The sequence below is a fragment of the Vigna unguiculata genome, chromosome 5 (genome assembly GCF_004118075.2).
Source record: "Vigna unguiculata cultivar IT97K-499-35 chromosome 5, ASM411807v1, whole genome shotgun sequence".
Taxonomy (NCBI): domain Eukaryota; kingdom Viridiplantae; phylum Streptophyta; class Magnoliopsida; order Fabales; family Fabaceae; genus Vigna; species Vigna unguiculata.
The window spans coordinates 45,238,360-45,258,414 of NC_040283.1; the positions used below are offsets into that span (position 1 = coordinate 45,238,360).

A 20,055-nucleotide genomic window follows, 5' to 3' on the forward strand; every position below is an offset into this window, starting at 1 on the left:
ATAGACCCAAAATGATGGTCCCTCATACAAACATATATAAGATAGTACAAAAGTACACTTCTGTAGCAGCTTTGAAATTGACAGCTACCAGCTTATCTAAGATATTGCATCATCTAATTCAGCTTTTTACACCAGATAGTCTGATTCACTATCACCAATTAATCACAAGCCATGCCCTATGAATCATTCTTCCAACTAAAACGCTCCTTCCTCACCTTATTTACACCCCTGCCACTAGTTCATTTTCAATTCCTGCTTCTATAACTAGTTTCCTATCTAGTTATCTCACAACACCACTTCCTACCCTACATTAATTAATGAATCTTAGGGTTTTAAGGTAACTCTGCATGCAATGTTCGGTCTTCATAATTAATGACTAAACCAAGAAGCCCAGAAGCTAGCTACCCCCACCTCAACTCTATATATACCCAGAATTTTATTTCATTTCATTTTATTTTTTCACTCATCGATACTGCGGTCTCTTTCAATACTCAGATCAAATTCAAACAACAACAACTCAGTAAGCAAATTAATTAGAATTTAATAGAATAGTGATGACGGAGAATGAATGAATTTCTTAAAAAGACAGCTTGATCACGTACAAGTAGAAGAACCATTACAAGCCTGAATTCAATTACCTACTACTACTACTACAACAACAACCTTGAACCAAACGAAACAAGAAACAAATACATGTAGAAGGAGACAAAGTGAAAAACAAGGAAGAAGGTGGGATATGAAGATGCATGTTAGGGTAGGGTGGTAGGGACTGATAAGGACATTTCTGAAGCTAAGTAGGAGAAGGTAAGATTTGATGGTGGAAAATATAAGCAGTTTGCATGAACTTTTAGATTCACATCTGTTGTCTAGGCCTGGTATAGCGTAGTGGGGTCACGAACCTGAAAGAAAGCGCGGTTTTTAACGACGATGTCGTACAGATGAAAGTGCTTAAAGTTAGAGAAGCTTCTGGGGAGGGATATGAGATGTGAAGAGGTGTCAGAACGGTGGAACTGGATGAGCTCGGAGCAGTCTGAGTCTGGGTCTGAGTCGTGATAGCGAGTCCATCCGAGTTCTGTGAGTCGCTGCTCAAGTTCCGTGTAGGAACGGATGACCTGGTTGCTCGGGAGATAGACCAGGACTCTTGGTCTGGCACCTGGTGCGGTGGCTGTACCAGGATGTTTCGGATCTTTCTGCTCGAACGATTCCTTTGTAGGGTTTGTTATCAGCCTCGCCACACCGTTCTTGTCGAAAACCCACACACCAGACATTGTCACTTTCTTTCTCTCTGTTTTTCTTCAATGTCTGATACTTCTAAGCAAGAGCAATAGCAATAACACTCTGGTGCTGTAACACGTGAATACCTTCTTCTTCTTTCAAGAACCACACAGATACATATATATATGAACACAGATCTGCTTGTGAGTTGTGAGAGAGGTGCACTCTCATTTTCAGATACTTTTATTTTACCCTAATATTCTCATTTAAAATACTAAAATAAATAAATAAATAAAGTATACCATTAAAACCCTTTTTCTTCTCTGTCTTTATTTTTTTTCCTAAACAGTCCTGTGGCGTGGAGCAGATATATAGCTAAATAAATTATTATTTTAGTCCCACGTGTATTCACATTGATTCTTAAAATTAAAAAATATATATATGATCAAGTTTTTCAATTTTTTACGTAATTAATTTTTCATCTATTCTATAAATATGGATCAATATTATTATTTAGGTTTTATGCGTTTTCAATATTTGATAGAAGTTTTTTTAGATTCTTTTTAGTTTGTACAAGTAGTATTGAATTTTTGGTTTAAAGTGGTTTACATGTATTAAGTGATGCTGTTCTGATATATAGACATTCAAATATTAGAAGGTACTTTATACTATTCTAAAGGGTGATTTGTACTATGTTATTAATTATATTATCTTGTATTTAATGAATTAAAAAAAATAGAAAAATAATGTTTTCAATGAATGTGAATGGACAAGTGTAGAATTGATGATCAAGTTTTACATTATGCAAAGTTGAATTGAGAATGATTAGATAAGGTGTGTTAATTTGGGTTGTAATGTATTAACAATTATGAGTTTTTAATGTGTAAAAGTTAAAGAGTGGCTTCATTTTGTTTATAAACTAAAACGAAAATATAATATATAAAGAAAAGGAACAACATTGAAATTGTCTTTCAATGGTTTATGGTCCCGGAATTTCTTTTAAGTTATATGGATTTCGATCTCTGATAATTATTTATTTTTTTTTTTAAATTGTGCTGCTTGCAGCCAGCTATATTCTATTTTGTTGGTGAAACTATAGAAAGTTAAAATAATTTTGGATGGTGAAAATATTTATTTATTCTTTTAACTATATTTAAATATATTTTTAATCTTCTAACTTTACGTTAATTATGATTGATCTGATTCAAAATTATGATAAATTTCAATTTAAAATTTTAAAACATTAATAAATATAGTTTTTTAACTTTTATATATTAAACACGTTTTTTAACCGATACTAATGTCAAACTAAAACGCTGATTTCAAATGCATTTCAACACAAAAAAATATTATGAGGATGATTACATCGATTAAAGTGATAACATTTCACATAATAGTAAAGATCCAATTGATCCCAAAGAAACTTTTGATCTTAACTTCATAGATATCATCTAAATATAAGCATTGGCACAATTATTTTTCCATTAAAATAAATTCAGAGTTATTGAATAGACTCTTGAGTTTCACCTATTATATTAAAGAACAGATTGAATTTGAAGAAACAAGATCCCAGAGGATGAAGATGAAGCAGTTACAGGTCGCTTTATGTGACGAAAGATTTCAGAAATCCCTTGTCATAAATGGAAAGATATTGATTGTCAAAACTGTATTTTTTGTCACTATTATTATTAGCTGCTCAAGTGGGCATGCTTATACTGAATCAACTGTTCATTTTTTTGTTCTATTATTAACATTTTGGAGTCAGACCCACATTTATTTACTCACTACAAAACTCACACTTCTCAATTTTGTTTTTTTACATGGTTCTTTGCAATACAATCAAACCAACTCTTCACACTACTTTCTGTTACTTATGCAAATTAATTGAGCACCATATCAAAACATTTAACTATAACATGTTTTTTTTTTTTAATTTAACTATTTTTTAATAATTATCTTCTGCCTACAAAAATTTCCGATCCTTTCTCCTATGATATGCTCACACTTGTAGAACACCAAGATAATTAAACAGAGATATTTTAGATGTAAAATTTAGCATTTTCCTTTTCTTTGTAAAGTTTTTTTTTTTTTTGTTTTATTGTTCTGCAACCTATTCTCGACATTGGTTATAGAAAAAACCCAAAAAACAACTAAGAAAGTTTTTTTTTTCTCCCTTTGACAGCAACTTTTTTATCGCTATTGGCTCTTTGTGTCAGTGTCTTCATTCCGCGTCCCTATCTTCTCTTTTTATCTGGGCTTTACCTTCATTTACCTCTCTTATCATTTTTTTTCACTTTTCTAATTTGCCAATGATTTCTTCTACTTTTTCCGAACCTTTTCACGCTGAGAAAGACTTCTGTTCTCCCAATTTTTTAAATTATTATAACAAATTTGAATTCAACCAAACACATTAATTTCATCGAAAGTGAGCACGAGCGAGTTAATGAACTGTGGCAAAGACGTTCACGATCTTCAATAAAATAATTATTCATTTATTTCAATATTTTGTTTTTCATTTTTTTTCCTCAGTTTCAAATGATGTTAGTCGGTTGTTTCAATTTCAGTACTTTTTATCTATGTTCTTCTGAAGAAAAAATTGTTGTTGTTAATTCGAAAGGTGAAATAATGAGATTCTGAAAAACAGAGATGGCAACTACTGATGAAAAGGAATTGAGATATTAAGATAATTTGCGGAGAAATTCCACTTCTAGAAGAATTTTCGATACTCAATAAGAATGTAAAGAGTATGATATATGATAAAATAATAAAAATAATTGACTAAATATACTATTTAATTATATTTTATATGTGTTTATAGATTTCTTGTGTTCATAGTTAAAGAACACAAAATATATTCGAAGATAAACCTTTTTACAAAAGTATTTTGTACAAGGATAATTAGATATAGTCGCTGATTTTTTATATCTTCTAATGTAACAAACAAACTTTCTTTGATGTTTTTATATTTGAATAAGATATTATTTTTTAAATCGATTTTTCGGGAGCTGAACTTTGGACAGGGTGACTTTTTATGTAGCAGGTCACAATTCAGTTTCTGCGAAGATGAATTTAGACTTTCGTTATGCGTTTTTATCACTATTCGTTTTTCGGGGGTGAACTTTGATATCGGGTTTCTATGATTTTTGTAAGGGGGGAGAACATGAAAACCCGTGAAAAATAAGTAAAAATAAAAATAAAAAATAATATATTTGTAGAAAGAATTTAATTCAAACAAATTAATTAAATTTATGTAGAATAATTTTAATTGGTTTAAGACATGAAATAAATTAAAAAATATATTATGTGAGGTGAAATATAATTTTTATTTATGTTTTGGAATATATTTGGTGGGAGGACTTTCAAAAGTTTGGGTTTGATAGTGATTTTTTTTAACCTGTCACAATTTTTTTGATCAATAAGTAGTCTCTTTGTATTTTTGTAAGTATATACAATTCAAAATTATTTGTGTTTTTTTTTTAATTAATTGTGTTCATAAGTTAACTAATAGTTTAATATTTTATGTTTATATATTTATTTAAATATTTTTCATAATTGTTATAGTTTATTTATGTTTTGTGGAGTGTAATTTTTATTGTAGGTTTGGTGTGGTCCTTTTGCTTTTGTATTTTTTTTTTTAATAAATTTTGTTATTGTTATTGTAATCGGTGGATTGGATTTTAAAAAGACTAATCATACTTTGATATACAAATTTTTCTTTTACACTTATTTGATAGTATTCTTCACCATCCTTTATTTTTTTTCTTTTATTTATAAATACAAAAAAAAATCATTTTTTATAATATTTTATTTTTACAATGTGTGTCAAATGAATATAATGTGTGTCAAGCTATCATTATTTAAAAAATTGCAGTCTTTATTTAAAAATATTAATTAAATTATATAGGATGCATTTTAATTGGTTTGAGAGATGAAAGAAATTGAGAAATTATTTGAGGTGGAATATAATTAATTTAATTTTTTTTTCTACTCTAAAACCAATTTAGTTTTATTCTGCATAATTTCAATTACTTAGTTTTGTTAAGAATTAGTCTTTATAGCTAATTTAACTTTACAAAATTAGCTTGTAAAATGAAGTTTGCACACATTTATATAATGTGAACTGACTTTATGTAGGACTTTCAATATTCTCATGGTGAGGCATTATACATTTAAAGTATGAGACTACACATTAATAGATAGTTTGATAACGGACAAATAACAAGTGAAATAATAGACCTAACAAACAACAAAATTCACTAGGATTTCTAACTCATGAATTTGATATCTTTTAAGAAATCAACTTTAAGTTTAAATTAATCTTATAAAATCAACTAGTAAAGTGAAATTTACACCTACTTATATATTATAATTTCACATCGACCAGAGATAATTACAATTCAAAATATATAAGTGGACACAAACTTTGTCTTATAAATTGGATTTACGGTGAAGTTATAACTAAAATTTATTTGTGAACACATTTAAACAAATATTTTTTTACAAAAAATATTATTTTTTTTTCATTTTTTTTCCTTTTTATTTGTTTTCTATACTTCACTTGGGCAAATTCGTCCATAAAAACCATACCTTTAAAACGTGAATTTAAGTGGGAAAAACATCATAAAAAATGCATAAAGATTGGAATTTAGTTTTCCTATAATAGAATTCCATATTGCTACAAGGCTCACTCATGATCCTCCGCGAGCATGCTAAAAAAAGAAAGCAAGTCACTGTGCCCAAAATTTGGATTCCAGGAAACAAAATATTGGAAGGGATTTCGTCGTTGGAACACCAAAACGAAGGATATAACTCTTTAGAAGTCGAATTCTCAATGTTAACCGTAAAGGGTAGATACAAAAATAAGCTTAAATCTAGTACACCGAGAATTATTTTTTCTCAAAAAGGTGTTATTTTCAAAAACAATCAACTAATTTCTGCGCTAAAATAATAAAATATATCGTTGAGAAGAGTCAAAATCTCATATTAGATAAAATAGACAAAATTAAACACTATATAAAAATAAAAACCCATAACATCATTGTCTTAAAATTTTGATATTAAAATAGGATCAAAGACCTTAAACACATTCTCTTGATAACTATACTCATAATTCCTATATGAAATATATATAACCTAACATATACATATTATAATAAATTGAGATTTATTTTTATTATAATTAAACATTAATATATTCCATATGTTTTGGTTGTTTAAGGCTATAGCCTCCTTGTACAAGAATGATATGTGGTGACACAATGAAAATGACAACTATTAGTCTTATTTTACCTGTTTACTCATTACTAGCTAATGTAATCCTGTCATCGTAAAAACAAGTTTTTTTTAATATTAGAAAATAATATTATGGTTAATATAAAATAATCAACGATTTTTATCATTTTTATTAAAATATATTGAATAATCATAATGATTCTATCATTATTGGCGAGATAGTTGTTACAAATGATGATGTGAAATTCATTAGAAAACCTGACTATTTGAAACACTTACACCTCGTATATTTTTATATTAATTACGAGAATATAAGCCCATCGTTAACATGTGAAAACAGCTAAGTAAAATAACTAGAAAAAATAATAAATATATCATTCACTTAATAAAGATTAAAAAATAAAATTTAATCGAAATATGAAAACATTAGGTACTGAATAAATTGGAAAAAAAAAGTTGATTAAAAGTATTCAAATATATTAAAAACTTGAAAATTAAAAAAAATATATAAATTTTATATTAAAATCATTCATTATTTTACTTTAACAAAATTATTAAAAAGTTGTTTCGATCTATATTCCCTTAATAATATTTTGTTTTATTAATTTTATCCTCTCTTTGATTTTTGTCTAATAATTTATCCTTTAAGCCACAATATTAAAGTGTTTTAGTGAAGCATTATTAATAGTTTTTTCTTTCCTTTTTTTTACCCTTTATTACTATAATTCACTTCAATCCTTAATATTTTCTTTAATAACATCACTCAAACTATTCATGAGTATTTATTATACTTTATTTTTTATGCTACTTCCTAATACGATGAATAGAAATATGAAGAGTTAAAGATATAAAAAAAATTAAAAATAATTGTAGGTATTACCAAAATAAATCAACATTAAATAATAATAAAACACATCTTGAATATTTACTATTTTTTTAAGTTTTTATTGGTTAAAACATATACTTAAGAGTATCTTCATTCTAGATGCCTTACACTAGATTTAAAATTAAAACTTTATAAGACCTTATTTTCATTAAAATACAATGGTATGATGTAAAAAGAAAAACTCAGAATCATAACAAATAAAAAATATATATATTTTGTGTGCGTTGAAACTATATATTTGTATCCAACAACCAAACAAAGCATCAACAAAAGTGTAAGTTTCATAAAACTCTTATATTTGTTAGAGTAAAAGATACAACAAAATTTAAGATTGAGGTATAAGAATAAAACAAAAAAAAAATTGTCTTGAAAAACATAAGTTAGTTTAAAGCCTAAAGCATGAACTAAATTAAATGTGTGAATATCATCCATTTATTTAAGAGTTAAATATGTTTTTGTCCCTTAACTTTCAGTGAATTTTGAAATTAGTCTATTTTGAAAATTTGGACAAATTTAGTCCTCCATCTTTCAAAATACTTGAATTTAGTCATTTTAATCAAATTTTGTTAAGTTTATTTGACATTTCAAACACCTTTCATAATAGTATTTGACTTAACATTAAAGCAAAAATGTGTCAAGCAGTATAAACAATTCAAATAAAATCTTGAGATGCGTAAGAAACATCAATAAACCTAACAAAATTTGATTAAAAAAACTAGATCCACGTATTTCGAAATATTAAGAATTAAATTGGTCTAAAGTTTCGAAATAGACTAATTACAAAATTCACTTAAAGTTAAGGAAAAAAAACATATTTAATCCTTTATTTAATGCTTTATTTAACCAGGATTTTGAAATCAGACTGTTTACTAGTAAAAAGCCATTGCATATTTTGATTTGGTGCGGAATTTGCAAAATTCTATTATTTCTCATATCTCATTATTCACGGTCTTCAATACCATAATTAAATAATAAGAGTCACCATTTTTATTTATCTTTCTCTTTTTTTTATTATTGAAAGTTAATCAAAAATATATTTAACCCTTTATTTAATGCTTTATTTAACCAAGATTTTGAAATCAGACTGTTTACTAATAAAAAGCCATTGCATATTTTGATTTTGTACGGAATTTGTAAAATTCTATTCCTTCTCATATCTCATTCTTCATGGTCTTCAATACTATAATTGAATAATAAGAGTCTCCATTTGTACTTATCTTTCTACGTGTTTTCATTTATTTTTTTTCATTATTGAAAGTTAAGCCATTGCATATTTAACCATTTATTTAATGTTTTATTTAAGCAGGATTTTGAAATCAGACTGTTTACTAATAAAAAGTCACTGCATATTTTGATTTGGTGCGGAATTTGTCAAATTCTATCCATTCTCATATCTCATTCTTCAGGGTCTTCAGTACTATGATTGAATAATAAGAGTCTTCATTTTTACTTATTTTTCTCTGTATTTTTATTTATTTTTTCATTATTGAAAATTAAGGATTAAAAACATATTTAACCCTTTATTTAATTAGGATTTTGAAATCAAACTGTTTATTAATAAAAAGTCACTGCATATTTTGATTGGGTGGGGAATTTGTAAAATTCTATTCCTTCTCATATCTCATTCTTCACTGTCTTCAAAACCATAATTGAATAATAAGAGTCACTATTTTTACAAGTTTGGATTTTTTACTGAGTTTTTTGTGTGGTCATCTACTGAGCACTGAAAATATACTATGCTGATACTTTAAATATTTTTTTAATATATTTTTAAATTTCAAAATTAATGATCATCAAGCTATTTTTAAGGCAGAACAAAGAAAAAACACTAAAAAACTCAGCAGAAAATTTAAATTCCCATTTTCACTTATCTTTCTTTCTGTTTTTATTTATTTTTTAATTATTGATAAAAATCAAATTTCATAATATTGAAAATTTGATCATATGTGCTTGAAGAACACTTTGTGCACTTTCTGTTTCCTGGAATAATGATAATATAAAAATAATTAATTTTCTTTATAAAAAGATTACCATTCTCACTCCTGTACAAAATTGTATTATGTATTTTTTTTCTCTCTAAATGATTAATTCATTACTTCTTTATTATGTTCCTGATTTGGTTATAGCGTGATCATGGTTGTTATTATTAATTTATCTTTAAAAAAATGTCAACACTACATATGTTATTAATTTTTTATTTGATAATTACTCTATCTTTGATTATAAGAAGAAATGAGAGGCGAAACCATAGGGAAGAACAATATTTTTAAATATGAACTCTAAAGTTTAAATAGCTTAGTTGTGGTAAAATTGTAGTTGAATAAGTATTAATAAAAGTTCAACAATAGTATAATAACATTAAGCAATCATTGCAATAAGATTTTTAAAACTATAAATAAATTACTGTTTTATAAGTTTTTAACATATAAAATAAACACAATAATTGCAATAATGTATATCATATACTTAAATTACAATTGAACATAGGAATATTAGTTAATATATCAACATATATGATATATGATAAAAAAAATATAAACTAATCTAATAAGAAAAAAAGATAAAAAAATCGTAAATTAATAATATAAATGAGTAACTTGGCTATTGATATAAAAAACCAGTGATTGATAAAAAAATTTATACCATTTTATTAAAAATATGTTTGTTTAAATATTTTATATTAAATTTAAATAAAATGACTAATCTAAACAAAATAAAAAGTACCAATTTAAAATAATTTTATATATCAAAATTTGATGAGTTTTAAAATAAGATATTGGTCAGTTTAATTTAACTAACTAATGATATTAAAAATTAATGTTAGGTTTAATTCAGGAGAGAGAAACATAAAACAACAGATTTTTATTTTGAATTTGAATTAAACTGTACGTTTGTTTTAAACTTAAGCTTTTGTTTTCCTTTGAATGCAAATTATTAACTTTAATTCCCTCATTCAAATATTATTATTAAAGAAAAAAATGGACAAATATTTTAAGCTTATATTACTTAATCTTTTAATACCACACCATAATTAAGCTATTATTTATTATATAATCATTATTATCATTTTTTATTTTTCTATATGGAGTAGTAGTTCCAAAAGAAGGCGCAAACCAATAGCTGTGCATGCGTGCATCCTCATAGCAGAAGTTGTGAGGGTTCTCCTGCAACACCTCAAAAACGAAAATCCCTTTTTCTCTCTCACCTTCACTAACTACAAACCCTAATATCTCTGTGCTTGTGGTCGAGCCAAGGTAAGGATGTTTCACCTTCACATTCACATGAGGATTTTCACTGTTTCTGCAGAAATTCTGAGTTTTCTGGTTTTAATAGTGATTTTCGATTTTTTATATGCTCTGTTCAGTTCTAAATGTATATTATAGTTGTCTGAGGTGAAGGGTAAGGATGTTTCACCTTCACATCCACATGATCATTTTCACTGTTTCTGCATAGGTTCTGAGTTTTGTGGTTTTAATAGCGATTTTCGGTTTTTATATGCTCTGTTCAGTTCTAAATGTATATTTTAGTTGTCTTAGGTGAAGGGTAAGGATGTTTCACCTTCACATTCACATGCAGAGATTCTGAGTTTTCTGGTTTGAATAGCGATTTTCGGTTTTTATATGCTCTCTTCAGTTCTAGATGTATATTTTATTTGTCTTAGGTGATTAGGACATGTTCCACATCATTGTCTTGTAAAAATCACATGCTATTTTCATTCAGGGGATATATTGATGAGTAGACAAACTCTAAATTTTGTTGAGGATATGGCTTTTTCCTTTATATATATATATATATATTTTACATATCCTGTTGATTTTAATTTTAATATTCTCTTGTGTTGTTTACGTTATATGAAAGATGTGTGGGTCGACTTATTTTCAAAATACTCCATTAAGCATGCGGGTAATCTTAAATTTCTCTTCTGCAGATGTCCGGTAAATCAGGACGAGTCCGGGAGTCTGACTTCGAATACTATGAGCGCGGCTATTATAAAGATTTGAAGGATGGTTACTATAAACTCGAAATCTCCAAGTCATCATATAGGTGTCCCTTTTGCCGGGACAATGATTACTCGTTGAGTGAGCTTTTGAGGCATGCAGTGAGATTTGAAAGGTACTCACGGACAATGAGGATAAAAGAGTTAGCCAAGCACTCTGCTCTTCAATTATACATTGAAAGACATATTGGTGTCAACAATAGATCTGAAAAAGTTGCTCATGATAGGCCAAGAAATGCCATCATTGATGGATCAACAAATGATGTGCATGATAAATTGAGAAATGTTGTCAATGATACACCAGTAAACATTGTCAGTAATAGACTTGGAAATATCGATGGTAAATCTGAAAATGTTGTCAATGATAGACCAGTAAACATTGTCAGTAATAGACTTGGAAATGTCGATGATAGATCTGAAAATGTTGTCAATGATAGACCAGTAAACATTGTCAGTAATAGACTTGGAAATGTCCATTATAGATCTGAAAATGTTGCCAAAGATCATCTATTTGTCTGGCCTTGGTTTGGTGTTGTTGGAAACATTGCCACTGAATTTAAAGACGGAAGACGTGTTGGTGAAAGTGGTGCCAATCTAAGGGATGAGTTTACTCGGAAAGGATTTCATCCCATGAGAGTTCATCCATTGTGGAACCGTTATGGACATTCAGGCTTTGCGATTGTAGAGTTCTCCAAAGACTGGGAGGGTTTCACCAATGCAATGAACTTTGAAAGAAGTTTTGAGGCAGAACACTGTGGTAAGAGAGATTACTACATTTCACGAAACCGAGGGGATAAACTGTATGGATGGGTAGCCCGTGATGATGACTACCATTCCAAGACTATAATCGGTGATTACCTTCAGAAGAATGGAGATTTGCAATCTGTTTCTGAAAAACAGGCAGAGGAGAAAAGGAAAACTTCACTGCTTGTCTGTGATTTAACTAATACCTTGAAAGTGAAACATGAGAAATTGGAACAAGTATGCAGCAAATATGATGATGTTAATGTGTCCCTGAACAGGGTCATGACTGAGAAAGAAGCAATGATTGAATCATATAACAATGGTACGTTGAAGTTTGAAGTGAATGGTTTACATTCCTATTTTTTGCTTCTGCTATTTTCCTCATAGCTTATTGTTTGTTTCCGTGTTGAAAGGTGAAACAATCAGGTTGTGATCATATCTACTTTTCCTGACAACCTACTTTCTGTTTATTTGAAGTGAAAATTTTCTAATCTTTCTTGGTATCTTCGTGTTTCATTGTTCAATTAGAAATAAAAAAAATGCGGCAGGAAACCCGAAAAAATTGGGAGACAATTTATGTGGCCCATGAAAAGGCCAGATTGGATCTGCGTTCTCAGAGGAAAATACTAGAGGGCCGTGAGAAGGATCTCCAGAGATGTCAAGTGCAAAATGAGAATGAGAGAAAAAAACTTGACCTTGAAAAGAAAAACGTAATCATTTTTGGCTGCTTAAAATTATGGATATTGCCAGTTTTTTTTTTTTTTTGTGAAGTGCAAATAAGGCTGCATTTATTTAAATAATTTGAAGAGTGATTCATTTATTGCAGAATGATATGGCAATGATGGAGCAAAACAAGGCGGATGAGAGAGTGTTGCATCTGGCAGAAGAACACAAGGCACTGATTGAATGTTCTTCTTTGTACCAGTAATTAATTTAGTTCCTCTGTATGTATCTAAATAAGGTTTGACAGAGTCATTTTTGTGTTTGAAATGCAGAAAGAAAAGCAGAAAATGCATAAAAAGATTCTTCAACTGCAGAAAAAACTCGATGCCAAACAAACATTGGAATTGGAAATTCAACGGTTGAAGGGAGCTCTTCAAGTAATGAAACACATCGGAGAGGGTGACATCGAGGAGAAAAAAAAATTGGATGAAATTAAACTGGAACTTGAAGATAAGGAAGAGGAGTTAAAAGAACACGAAGATCTTCAACAAACTCTTGTTGTCAGAGAACGTAAAACCAATGACGAGTTGCAAGATGCTCGCAAGGAGTTAATACTTGTATGTCTTTTTCTAAGCATAAATGTATGTATTTGATGTTATTTCAACTTTAGTCATTTGATTGAAAGGTCTCTTCCAATTAATCATTTTACTAACCGGGAGTGAGGGCTTTTATTTGTCTAAATTACCTGGTAAAATTGTGAACAAATATAAGGCCTGTCTTGAATTTTTTAATTTTTTAATTGACATACAACTGGTTGTATATTAATCGCTGCATACTGTTTCATGTTTAGCAGTCTGCCTATTATCATTATAGTCTTATAATTTGTATCATATTCAAAATATGATATTGGTGATTAGCTGCAATGGACTTAAACTTATCTGTTATCCATGTATTTGCGATTCACCAGCTACACCTATCGTGCTTTAACTTGTGTCTCAATACTTCTCAAGTGCAGTTTTTCAATGGTATTATGTTCTTTGAATCACGTGGTTGCTTATTGGCCCTTTGTAGAAAGACTGTGTGTTTTGGTGTCTACTGGATATGATTGAAATCCACGTTGTTTAGCATTTCTGAAAAAAATTGGTAGAATTAGGTCAAATCCATTGTCTATAAAACTGGTATGCTGCTTAACCTTGTAGCAAATATGTTCTATAGTTCGGCTAGTTTGTTGTGTTGCTTATTGTTTCCGCGATGGTTGTTTTATGTTTGTATTTTTCTGTACATAATATAATATTCTTGTTCACAGTGGCTGGGGAAGTCACACAGTAATCGGGCTACTATTGGTGTTAAAAGAATGGGGGAGCTTGATGAAAAACCCTTTGTGGGAGCAGCCAGGAGAAAATTTTCTGATGATGAAGCGGATGTGAGAGCAGTGGAGTTGTGCTCACAATACGAAGCTTATCTTAGAGATCCAAGCTGGTATCCATTTAAAATTTTAACAGACAAGGAAGGAGAAAAGGCTAAGGTACACTGATTTCCAGAATTACGTCTTCAAATTGAAACCATCTTTTTAATCCCTAGAACTGTTCATGTAGTCATTTTAATTCCGGAAGCTACCTGATGATGGCCTCATTAGCCTAGCTAGAGTAGCACTTCAAAAATTCATTGCATCATTTCATAATAGTTAAAACTGTGGGGAGAAGGTTTGACACCTTCGTTCATTATTAGTCTTATAAATAAACAATGATTACATGTAATTACTATTCATAATTACAAACATCTTAATATTCTATTGTAGAAAGATGAAATTGCAGGGTAAGGTGCCCTCATGTTTTTGTGCACATAGTTTGTCGTTGTTTTTTCTTTTTTTTCTTTTTCTGATAGTCCTACATGGATAATGATCTAACTTATGTTGGATGTATTATATAGGAAATTTTAGATGAAGAAGATGAAAAACTGAAACATTTGAAGGATGAGTATGGTGATGAGGTCTATCGAGCTGTGGCTACAGCTCTGATGGAGGTGAATGAGTACAATCCTAGTGGTAGATACCCAATACCGGAGATATGGAATGCAAAGGAAGGAAGGAAGGCACCGTTAAAGGAGGGAATTTCATATTTAATTAGGCAATGGAAAGTGTCAAAGCAGCGAAAGAAGTAGGATCCCATTCGGAACTTCAATTTTATGTTCTTCCTATTCACAAAACAGGATTTACTTTAACTCCATAGTCACAAATTACATGTTCTTCAATTTTACATGTACTACTGATATCAGACCTTGGTTGAAAGTGAATCTGCACATTATACTGTTTAAATTTGAGAATTTCTTTTGTTATTCGTGTGGTGCTTTTTATTTGATAGTTTATTATCTTGTTAATTCATAAATTAAAAACTGAGAAAAATATAACCATGCATACCATGTGTTACGATTTTAATCAAAGGTGGCAATATTTTAGCATTACGGATGAGTCTCAATATGTTGAAAGTATTTTATTTCATGTACCTATTCTATAACTCTGCTTTGACTAATTTATTTTATATCTTAATTGAATATTTTTCTATTACACTTGGTTGTTATTGAATATTTTAGGAAAAGTTGTTAATTCATTAATATCTTAGTTGTGAATGAATTAATAAATAAAATCGTAATATTCAATTAAAATAAAAACGAAATATTTGATAAAAAGCTAGTGAAAGCAGTTATAGGTGAATGTAAGCACCAACAGTTGTGAATGTTTGAGGACTCTGTTTTTTCTTATTCTCTCCAGAGCCTCTACTACAATCCTTTGCATTAATGGGACCAGATTTTGAAAAGTTATTCTTACCAATTCTGGGAGTATTTTCCTTTTTCTTTCTACTGTTCAGAACTAAAGAGTCTGAACAAAGCTAATGGACTTGATTTCACATAGAAGAGAGTGGGTTGGCCTGCACAGTCCTTATAAATTTAAATTGTAAAAAATATTATGGTTTTTAATATTAGATGAAGATAAAAAACTCCATGATGTAATAATTAAGTGTATAAAAGTAAGGATTATTAATTACAAAATAACCTAATCATTATAATTAATAATATTTTTAATTTCAATAAAAAAATTCTTATTAACTATAATTAAAAAATAAGATTAAAAAATATAACTATTATTTTGTTCTAATAAAATGAAAATTTTATTAGTTATGTTTGAGTTATTTTCTTTTTGAATGTAAAATATTATACTAATTAATTCAAAATAACAATTAATAAATAAACAAATTCGTTGGTCAGATATTATATGGAGAATAAAAATATTACTCACATTCCTTATACGAAACGAAATGAATCGAATAACATCCCTAATTCCCTAATTGAGTCAATATGAACAAATTGGTCCGTACATGAAATTGTCTTATCTTATAAACTATAACTTTATTTTATTTTATATCTAATTGATATACAGGCAATTTCCAACGTTGTGTTGTAGGATTTTTTTTTTCAAAGGAGATATAGCCTTATAAACTAAATTTGAAATCAGAAATGGATCAGATAAGAAAGATATTATACTGTAAACTATTTTCTTTAATTAAATATTCAAAATAATATAATTCAATTATAGTTATTTTTTCTCCCAAATTATACAAAATATTATCTATTATTTATGTGAATATGAAAATGATTGACCTTCTTTTTATATATCTATTACAATAGAAAATTAAAATTATTTATTATCAGTATCTTTTTAATAATAATTTTTGATACAAAATTTATAAATTAAAGCTAATTTTTTTTATAAATACTTTTATATTAAGTCAATAGCTGTTAACCCCTCATTTAAGGGATATAGAAATGTTTTTTTTAATGTAGTTTGTTAGTTTTTGTGTAAGTCATAAATGAAGATAGAAACATCATATTTGAATAGGGGCAGCGGGTTGACTCGTCATTTTGTCACTAATCTGGCGGGCTGGTCAGGTTATTACATTTAACTCACTGATTTATTGATTAATTTCATTTGATTTAATTCTTTTAACTTTTTATTAAATTAATTAAATAATTCAAATATATAATAGTATAATAGTTTGAATAATTAATCCTTACTATTAAGTTTTAAATATTATTTATAATGAAGTAAATTAAGATGTGGAAATATAGTTCTAATTTACTCTATTAAAAATATTAATTAATTAATTAAATACTTATTTACATAATTAAATTTATATACATGCAAAAAATAAAAAGTTATAAAGCGTTGGAAGTTGAAAATGACTTGGTTTTGGCGGTAGAACTTAGATGTCAAGAAGAATAAGGACACAACCCAAGAAAACAGATCGCAACAGATCGCAACGATCCAAATACTATCGGGCATCACTTTTTTGTTTTTTGTTTTTTTTCAAAAATCAACATAACTCACATGCTTCCAGGAGACATCATAATATATATTCAATTGATAGCAATATAAAATATAATACCAAAATTTTAAAAAATAAAAATGCTAATTAGCCGCGGGCTACATTTTTTCCCTAGCCGCTTCAGCATTTCCTACACTATTGGAGCGTACAACTTCACGCGCGCACCCTAACATTAATTAATTCAAAAATAAAACACTATGAATCAACAAACCAAACAAAAGTCAAACCCTTTGTCGTACAAAAGCTGTCACTCACTCACTCATTCACCGATTCATCATCACTAACCACTAATCACGAATCAACTCCCCCTGCACTCCATCACAGTCTCCCAAACATTGCAGTCAAAAAAATAATCCAAAAAGGGCAAAAATGGAAATAGATAAATGGTGGTGGTGGTGGGATTGGGAAGCCGAACAAAAAGAAAACGACCTTGTACTTTTTATATATGGATATTTATATATAGAAAGAAAATAAAATAAAATAAAATTAGAAAGAAAAAGAAATAGAGTAAAGTGTTTGTGTAGTGAGAGTCAGACACGGAAGTTTTTGCCGGTGAAAGTTTGACCAAATTGCCAATGTGGCGGAGCAATGTTCCAGGAGGTGGAAGAGCGACGGTCACTGGCGGTGACTCTGAAGGACAAAGCTTGGCCCACAAGAACCGCGTTTGACTGCCAGTTTTGACCCCAGTTCCGGCTCATCGGCATCCAACCGGTTCGCGACCCTTTAATGTAGGTGTGCACCAGATCCCCTGCACCCGCCACGTTGCTGATCAGCACCAAGTTGAAGTAACGGAAACCGTTGATCGTGAACCTCATTCCCCCATGCTTCATACATGGCACCCTAAACCAAAAACCAACCAACATTAACCACCAACTAACTAACAACAAAACCACCCAAACCTTAACAATAAATGTGTGTGTACCTGCGGTAGGCGACTGGTACGATACCGGCGCGGTATTCCGCGATTTTGAGGAACATGGGCATGGCGAGGTCGAAGTGAGGGCGAGGGGGGTTGCACCAGCCGCCATTGTCGTTGGGAAGAGCGTAGTTTGGCGGACAGAAGTTGGTGGCAGTGATGAAGATGGAAGGGCTTCCGGAGTGACACCATTGCTTGTCGTTTGCGCATTTTATCTCAAAACACGCCCCGCAGCTCAGGCCATTGTTGAACAGTGCCGTGCTCAACGCCGCCGTGTTAACTCCGTACCCTTGGCTGTACAGGTTTCCGTACCCGCAAGCTCCACCTGAACACACACACGCACATTGTTAGAGAAAATGATAAACGTGACAAAACATGTTACATGCTACATGTTAAAACTACATAGTACACACACCCATGGTGCCGGAAGCATCGGACCCTCCGTAGAAGGTGGCGTGAGCACTTTGCCACGCGCCGCCGGTATAAACGCCTGGAATTCGAGCTTCCACCATCCACATTATGGACGCAAGACACAGTGCTATACTTAGCACACCCATTTTTTTTTCCCCTTGAAAGTGAAGAGAATGCGAAGAACAGAGAGAGATAATGGGATGAGTATTGAGTATTGAGTGTGTAACGAGTAGGGAAGGTTGGAGTACTTATGGAGGAGAAGCCTTCTTGGTGGGAACTCAAAACCCTCTTCACTGTGGGGGCCACGTTCGAAATTCTCAAACTTCTCTCTGCTTATTAAATGCCACCTTTTTTCTTAAAAATAAATTAATGCCTTCTTTACGTGATTGTAATGGTAAGAAAAAAAAAAAAGTTTCTTTCTTTCTTTTATTTTACTTTACTTTATATTACGTGATAAGTAAATATGTTCCCACCAAAGCTCAACTGCACCATCATCAGTGTCCGTAGGTGACACTTCTAAATTCTACTGCCACCGTCATCACTGTGGGTTCCATGCAATAATATAGTAAGTACTCTGTGTCGGGAAGTGTTGAATTGAAATCCGTTTCTTTAATTTCTTTGGTGGCATTTTCGGATTCTGCTTTGTTTTTGTAAAATTATGTTCGTTTTGAAGGAGGGACCTGAATCATGATCATCGTCCAACAGACAACGTGAAAAGGACAAGTAAACGAACCAAATCCTTGGGAAAATTCGATTTTCAGTTTGTCACGTTCATATTAGTAGGAATGAAACCTGCTATGAGAGAGCAAACGAATGCAGTAACCATATTCTCTGTTCATATTAACATGTCTCCACCTCATTTCCTTCTCATGGTAAACTTCTGTAAAACCTAATGGTCTCCAGATAAGGTTGTTTTTGGTGTTTTTTTTTTTTTATCTTTTATAATAATAACAAAAAATGTGAAGAACTGAGGGTGACAGTGGTGTTCAAAGAAAGAAGGGGAGATTAGTGGGTGGCGTGATGTGCGGGTTTGATGAGAGTAGGTGAATCCCCCAACGACATAATTTATTATATAAATCATACAAGTGTCACACGTCAACCAAGAATGACCAGAATCAAATTATGTTTAACTTTACACTAGAGTAAATACATTATACACTTCTCACTTTTTACCCTGTGAAATAACATTCTCATTTGATCGAAGTAAAAAAACCTTTATACCGACTTTTTATTGAGATATATACAAGCGGAAAATATATTTAATATGTTATATTAATGATTTATTAAGTCTTTTTTAATATATGTTAATTCATATATATATATATATATATATATATATATATATATATATATATATATATATATATATATTAAGAAAGAGTGGATGGTGGAGCCTCTCCTCTCCTTAATCATCGCTCCGCTCTCAGTGCCCTTTAACTATGCCTACGTGGTCCACCCAAACCCAATGCACATGCATGCATAAATACCTGCTTTTAACTAACCATAATATCTTTTTAATCTTTATCAATAAATTAATATGTATAATCTTTATATCACCATAGCAGTCTTCCCTTTAAGGTATATTCTTACCACTGAATATGAAAATTTTCAT

At 30.0% G+C, this 20,055-nt stretch overlaps 3 protein-coding genes across 4 annotated transcripts; 1 reads left to right on the top strand and 2 right to left on the bottom strand.

Annotated features, from left to right (window-relative positions):
* Positions 1-555: 555 nt before the first annotated feature.
* LOC114186037 (flowering-promoting factor 1-like protein 2) lies at positions 556-1,516 on the bottom strand. The gene has a single exon (XM_028074035.1). The coding sequence runs from the start codon at positions 1,266-1,268 to the stop codon at positions 867-869; it is 402 nt and encodes a 133-aa protein (XP_027929836.1). The 5' UTR covers positions 1,269-1,516; the 3' UTR covers positions 556-866.
* An 8,924-nt stretch (positions 1,517-10,440) lies between these two features.
* LOC114183086 (factor of DNA methylation 4-like) lies at positions 10,441-15,071 on the top strand. 2 transcript variants are annotated; one of them, XM_028069939.1, is made up of 7 exons: positions 10,441-10,587; positions 11,262-12,396; positions 12,603-12,784; positions 12,901-12,969; positions 13,070-13,378; positions 14,044-14,262; positions 14,667-15,071. In XM_028069939.1, exons 2-7 carry the CDS (start codon positions 11,262-11,264, stop codon positions 14,895-14,897), a joined length of 2,145 nt encoding a protein of 714 aa, XP_027925740.1. In that variant the 5' UTR covers positions 10,441-10,587; the 3' UTR covers positions 14,898-15,071. The 2 variants fall into 2 exon arrangements, with proteins under 2 accessions (XP_027925740.1, XP_027925741.1); XM_028069940.1 differs by having other exon boundaries at positions 13,070-13,354.
* A 2,061-nt stretch (positions 15,072-17,132) lies between these two features.
* LOC114183254 (expansin-A6-like) lies at positions 17,133-18,675 on the bottom strand. Its single transcript, XM_028070194.1, has 3 exons — positions 18,448-18,675; positions 18,039-18,357; positions 17,133-17,956 (listed from the first exon to the last, which is right to left on the bottom strand). Exons 1-3 carry the CDS (start codon positions 18,587-18,589, stop codon positions 17,647-17,649), a joined length of 771 nt encoding a protein of 256 aa, XP_027925995.1. The 5' UTR covers positions 18,590-18,675; the 3' UTR covers positions 17,133-17,646.
* Positions 18,676-20,055: the final 1,380 nt, after the last annotated feature.